This window comes from Brachypodium distachyon, chromosome 2, assembly GCF_000005505.3.
Source record: "Brachypodium distachyon strain Bd21 chromosome 2, Brachypodium_distachyon_v3.0, whole genome shotgun sequence".
NCBI lineage: Eukaryota > Viridiplantae > Streptophyta > Magnoliopsida > Poales > Poaceae > Brachypodium > Brachypodium distachyon.
Window position 1 is genome coordinate 822,943 of NC_016132.3, and position 7,135 is coordinate 830,077.

The window sequence follows — 7,135 nt, forward strand, 5'->3', positions numbered from 1 at the left end:
TATTATGCCTTTGATGTCCAATGTTTTTGAGGCTTTTTTACTAAAATGCCTTTATTGTTAAAAACATTTGAGGCATTCTCTTAAAATTGGCTTCATTTCCTTGTTTTTTTAGGCATGTCATAAAATAGCTTTCCATAGTTAGTAATTAAGGCTATTTTAAAAAATGCCTATGCCAAAAAGCCTCCAATACTCGTACCTGGTACTCCAGTGTAAGTAAAGCGATGCATCGTGGGGCTGCAGTTAGGAGATTGATTGTCCCCCGAGCTACTAGAGCAACGTTGCATTCACGCACCTGTCAGGTCTCTTTAGCTGGGAATTCTACATCGACCGGCCGGCCGGCCGGCCAGCCAGCAGGACCATGTCGTTTGTCCTTCTGATCCATCCGATGCGTTCATTTGGACAACCAGAGATGGATCGATGGAGGGGATGATCCTCCACTGACACTATATATACCCTTGCGCCTCATCCTCGTCTCGAACCAACAAGCTAGCTAGCACCATTAGCAGCAAGCTCTGCGCCTCTGCATCAACCGATCAGGAGGAAGAAGAAGAGATTCGATGGGGAGGGATCATGATAATCAGCAGCAGGAAGCAGGGGCAGTGGTGCGGCATGAGAAGGTGAAGCTGTTCATGGGGGTGCTGGCGCTGCAGTTGATGCTGGCCGGGTTCCACATCGTGAGCCGGGCGGCGCTCAACATGGGCGTCAGCAAGCTCGTCTTCATCGTCTACCGCAACCTCATCTCCCTCGCACTCCTTGCCCCCTTCGCCTACTTCCTCGAGAAGTAAATCATATGTCTGAACTTTAGCTCTGCATGCAGACAACAGCAAGTGTCTGAATCTTCAGATTCTCTATTGCTTTCAGGAAAGACAGGCCGCCGCTCACCTTCTCTTTGCTGGCGGAGTTCTTCGTGCTAGCACTCATCGGGTAATCAAAGCATCCATATGCATGCATGGGCTGATCGATTATTAGTGTGTGTGTCTATATCTGATTTTAAACAAAATGCTTAAATCCGACAGATTATCGTCAGAATATCTTGTCACAAACAACTGAACTTCTATTGTATTTCTCTTCGAGCAGGATCACTGCGAACCAGGGGTTCTACCTGCTGGGGCTGTACCACCTGTCACCAACCTACGCGTCCGCGATACAGAACACGGTGCCGGCGATCACCTTCGTGATGGCAGCGGTGCTAAGGCTGGAGCAGGTGGACCTGGGCCGGCGGCACGGGGTGGCGAAAGTGGTGGGGACCGTGGTCAGCGTCGGCGGCGCCACCGTGATCACGCTCTACAAGGGCATCCCGCTCTTCGCCCGGCACAACCTCCACGTCCAGTCCATGGTGGAGCTTGCTTCCTCCAGCCCCATCTTCAACTGGACCCTCGGCTGCATCTTCATCCTCGGCCACTGCCTCTCCTGGTCCGGATGGATGGTCCTCCAGGTGCCCGTGCTCAAGAGGTACCCGGCGAGGCTGTCGTTGATCACCATGACCTGCGTCTTCGGCTTGCTCCAGTTCCTCGTCATCGCGGCTTTCACTGAGGAAGACCTTAGCCGGTGGAAGGTCAGCTCCGGTGGGGAGCTCTTCACCATCCTCTACGCCGTAAGAAAATCTCATACGAAATTCATAATATAAGAAGCAAACGTTCACCCTTTTGTTTCCTGAAGCGAACGTTTTGCCATTCGTCCGATCGGGAAGAGTGTGGTGCGATCGTCTCACGTTAATTTCGTGGGTGACAACTTTCCAACTTTATGTTTTTTTTTTGTAGGGGCTGGTGGCATCTGGAGTTGCTTTTGCTCTGCAGATCTGGTGCATCGACAGGGGAGGCCCGCTTTTCACCGCCGTCTTCCAACCCGTGCAGACCGTCGCCGTTGCCGTCATGGCCGCCGTCATCCTCGGCGACCAGCTCTACACCGGAGGGTAAGAAGCTAGATACAGTCACACATACACAAAGTAGCACGACAGGAGTGGTTTCGTTACGTTTCATTTTATCTGAAGAATTTCATTCGTTGTTGTTGCTTCCTGTAGGATTATTGGAGCCGTGCTGATCGTCATCGGGCTCTACTTCGTGCTGTGGGGCAAGAGCGAGGAGAAGAGAACCAAGGTCCTGAACCAAGATCCGGACACGGTCACCAGGCACCTGCTTGCCGGGCAGCAAGACTCGTCTCCGGCCAAAGATCGACAAGTGAACACTGACCTGGCGTGATCGATGAGGATCGAGCTTAAAAGCTATAGCTACTGGATTTGGTGGGGATGTACGTACTAATGTTGGTGCATGCCTGTGCTTTTAAAAAAAAACTGTTTCGGAATGCAACCAAGAAGGGATTTTATCGTGACTACGTGGACTTCTGCGAAGCACTAGTCGTATGTGCTACGGATCTCGTTGTGTATAGCTGGTCCCTGTTTCTATGTGTATATCGATCAATTGGGGGGAAAAAACCTGAATCAAGTTGCTTTGATCTTACTCCACATAGGATTAATCACACCTTGATTAAAAAGGTGTGTTCCGGTAGGGATTTAGATAAGCCATTATTATTTTCACACAAAAAGAGTTTTTTTTACTGTGAATTAATCTTCCTACAGCGAACTGAGCCTAACTCAGGTGGTTGGTTCCTTGTGGTGGAATCAGCCCACCCAGTTTCAAGTCTAGGGGTGAGTGTGCGTGCGTATTTATGAGCGTCTGCGTCTGTACTGTGTTTTCTCAAAAAAAAATCTTCCTACATAAATACAAAATAGTTAATCTTTGGAAACGAACTTTGCTCACCGCAAAATCAATAATATTAAATTTGTAAAACAAATCTTCCAAAATTTATACAAAAAAATAAAAAAAATCAATTCTTAATATATTAAGAACTTTTAAAAAATTCTTTTCTTTAAGAAACCTTCCAAAATCCACAAACAAATTTATTTATTTTAGATAATTTTCAATAATTTGGTTTTAGCTCCCAAAAACTAGAAATAAATCTCAAACTATGTAATTCTCATTGGAGCACACCAATCTGTTACATTTTTAATTACTCACACATTAACTCCTCTTCCCCTCCACTAGGTAGTATAACAAACAATCGTCATATTTGTTTGTGCTCCAGCCGAACACCGATGTGTCCATAGACCCGCACAACATTGAGAATTGATGATTACGGGCTGTGAGTCTACCACTAGTACGGTTTACGCATGTATTTTATTTTTGTTACAACTCATTTTATGATGTATCAGTTTCATGAAATTGGTTTTAATGAAACTGTAATATGTTAACTGTTACATATAAATTTATTATCAATATTATATACTGATTTGTTTTACTAAAATATTAGTATTTTATCGATTATTGTTTTCCGTTTTTGAAATATGAACGAGAATATAATGAAACGTAAAAGAAGAATAAGCACGTACGTGATTTTTTTTCGTTAATTAAATTGATTAAACTATTATCCTCGCTTCATGCACATTTTATTTTTATTCATGTTATTTTATTTCATATATATGAGTTTATTTAAAAGTATACAAATCAAGGATCCAGTTTGCATTGAACTTATACGGAGTTGATTAAATAATGTAAACTAGCTTGTAAATCTAGATATTTGTTGCACCTTACTTTCCATTCTCTAGTTATACAACTTGATATGATTATTTTGTTAACGATTTTTGCTATTTATAAGGCGACTGAGAAATAACTATTTATAAGTTGATGCTAACAACCGTCCGATTGAATCATTGAGATTTTTGCAAGATTTATGCAAGTACAAAGGATGAGAAAATCTTAATCAGATGGCTATGAGTGTCGACTGAGAAATAACTATTTCTAAGTCGACCGAGAAATAGACACTCCCTTTTGTTAATACATGTCCGTCACATCCATTGATCTTAGTCATCTAAATACCTGTGTAAAGAAAATATCTCCATAGAATTTCTGGAATTTATCCTATTTTTTAATTATCATGATGAATTCTAGGGTATTCGGTGTATGGCTAGATAGAAACTGAGAGGTGAATTAACACACTTTCATTGGTGGCTGGTAGGCACCCAGACCTACATTTCATAATGGAAAAGAAGAGTTGCTTGATCAATTAGAAAAGGCATGACAAAAAACGGATACAAAGGGCGTGCTTCATTTTCTCCGTTTTGATCGGCACTTTGCATGCATATCGTCATTGGTACCTGATGATCCTTGGGATTTAGACATGGCGAAGAAGGCAAGTACTCCCTCCGATCCTAAATTCTTGTCGTGGATTTAGTTCAAAATTGTACTAAAATTGTTTTAGTACAATTTTGAACTAAATCCACGAAAATAATTTAGGATAGGAGGGAGTAATTAAATAACTAAAAATAGATTGGCGGTCTGTTTATTTCACTTATTATCGCTCTCTTATGCTTGTCAAGGGGCCCTCCCATTTCTTCTCATCGGGCTCATACACTTGAGTCGTTTTACTTATGCTCAGGTCATTTTGCTTCATTTAGGTCACGACGGTGAAAAATTACGGGCACGCACTGCGTCGTCAAGAATTACGACGGTAACCGTGGGGCGGGGGAACTGAGAGTGACGACTCTGCCTTTCGGTCTGCCGCTGCCTGGTGGCAAAACTAGATAAGCACATTGCCCTCACTATCTCACGGTACATATTTGCCCGTGCTATGATAGCTAGCCGCACTTTGTTCAAATGTAGTTAATTTTGATTTTTAACCGCACTTTAATCACTTTAACCGCAGATTTTGCTAATAAAAATGCGTCAAATACTTTTGCCAACACGAGTATATTCAACGCTTTTAAAATGCCACGAATATAAATTTTACACACTTTCAAAGCCAAATTGACGCACTTTAGTTTAGAACGCGTTCGGTAATCTAACGTGACGTAGTGCGTGTGCGGGACAACGATGAATTGATCGTGCTATTGATGATTGATCACGATGTTGATCAGAATCGATGGCCCTTTGGAACGGTGTTAGTTCGAAACGAGTGTTTGTCGTGATATCCATGCATATATACCCTGAATCTCTGGTCGATCTCGAGATTCATCTCGCATATGCATCCACGCGATGCAGAGTTGGTTCCCAAGTCCCAACTCGATCGACGACGACACTTTGGGATGCATGTCGGAGCTTGCATGCTGCTAGCGATAGATCAATGTCGACGGAGACGCCGGAAGGAAGGAAAGGAAGGAACAGTGCCTGGACATATAGGCGCATCAGTCTGCACTAGTACTACCGCGGTTGCTGATGCCCCCTTTTGGAGGACACATGGACGGACCCGTCTTTATCTCGATCGGCGTAATGGTGACGGTGGCCGGCCGGCCGGCCGTGCACATCATCGTCTCTCTACCACAATTAGGATGTGAGAGCGATAATGGACATTGGCATGCATGTGGGCAGTGGGGGCCAGACCCTGTCTCATGAACACAGGAGTACAACACACAGATTATAGATGATCGAGCCAGCATGCACTTTGTTGGCATGGAATGGATGGCCGGATCGATATGATCTTTGACGTGTATTGAAATCAAGTTAAGTGAGATATTGATTGGTCATATCGACATCGATCGCCGGAGGAGATGTCGGAAGGAACAGTGCCTCGACATGTACGTACATGTTGGCATCCAGTCTGTACTTGTACATGACTGACAGGTTATGAGAGGCCGTCTGCTGGCTGCCGCGATCGATCCCAGCTCTGCGCGCTGTGCATGTCCGACAGGCCGGCCTCCTGTAGCTAGCTACGTGCTGTCATGTTCGCACAAGACATCGCCTTCTGGTTTTTGAAAGCTAAGGGAACAAAAACGACGACAGCCAGCGTTCATCTACCGTACTCTCGTACGTACTCACTCATCCTAAAATAAGTGTCGTGAATTTGTATAAGATCTTGTACAAATTCACGACAGTTATTTTAGGACGGAAGAAATATGTATCGGCCTTGGCAGGAGATCCCAATCAACCCTGCACGCACATACCAAATTGGTTCAAGGGCAAGTAATTAAATGGGTAACCATGTGAAGTTTCCTCGGAAAATCGACGAGCAATGGTAGGAAAGGAATCGATCGAGCAATGGTTCAAGGGCAAGTATTTAAGAGGCTGTTTGGTTTGATCCCACAACTGCCTTGTCAAATAGTTGGTTGCCAAAATATTGGTTGAGGTTTTGCTTGCCCATGATTGGTCGTCTCGGAGGAAAAGAAATTGCACGTGCGGAATGCATCAAAAAGGGTAGACTTCCTCTCCAAACAATTCGTGCTAAAATTGATTATTGTTGCTATCCAATTCGAACTATCTAAACTTCGGCAAAAAAATGAACTAAGTTGGTAATGGGGAATTGACTTGCCAAAAAGTTGGCTTTGATCCAAACAACAACCAAATCTTGGTCAATGATCAAAAATTTGATAGGACATGATTTAGCCACCATCCAAACATATCCAAACATACCCTAAGTGTATATCCTCTTGGAGCCGATATCGTCGGACCGGATAGACAGGTTTTGGATCTGTACAATTCAATCCTGCAAACCGAATAGGGCCTAAGTGGGCTGGGTTTCCTCAGTGGATCAGTTTCTTTTTTCTTTGAGAATGGGAAAGAGGGAAAGAGGGCTTCAAGTTGCCGCTTCTCAATCCATGGGCTCAATCGAGCCCAACAGGCCCTATGTCCCAACTGATGCTGTTCTCGTGATTTCCAATGTGCACACCCGGCCGGCCTCGATAGATCCGCCACCCCGCGGCGGAGAGATCGATCCATCCACGGCTTATATAAAAAAACACAAGATAAAAAACTCCACTTTCGTCCTTCACCTATTGCATATCGTCGGTCAAGTACGTGCGTGCTATGGTCCTTGCTGATAAAAATTTGGTAGACTTTCCGTCATGTTTGATCAGCGTGATTTAAAGATCGTTGCTCGCTTTGGTTGGTACGGATTACTATAAGAGATCGTCATGTGTCTCAATTTAACATTCGGTCGGCCGTACCATTTTCTTTCATATTCTTTTTGTAAAAAAGGTGCAGAAATGTTCACCCTCATGTAAAACGTTCACAAGACCTGCCCTGGGGGTACATGCTTGCAGAATATTCTCGCACTTCTTCAAGGAGTCGATTAAAAATGGAGAAGAAATTTAGGGTGCGTTCCGCAAAATCGCGCGGCCCTTGTTTCTTTCCTCCGCCCTGCCAGCCAC

General features: G+C 44.1%; 1 protein-coding gene across 1 annotated transcript; it reads left to right on the plus strand.

The window, feature by feature from the left end:
* Positions 1-456: 456 nt before the first annotated feature.
* On the plus strand, positions 457-2,456 carry LOC100843337 (WAT1-related protein At3g18200). Its single transcript, XM_003565214.4, has 5 exons — positions 457-781; positions 862-924; positions 1,078-1,594; positions 1,761-1,912; positions 2,021-2,456. Exons 1-5 carry the CDS (start codon positions 558-560, stop codon positions 2,196-2,198), a joined length of 1,134 nt encoding a protein of 377 aa, XP_003565262.1. The 5' UTR covers positions 457-557; the 3' UTR covers positions 2,199-2,456.
* Positions 2,457-7,135: the final 4,679 nt, after the last annotated feature.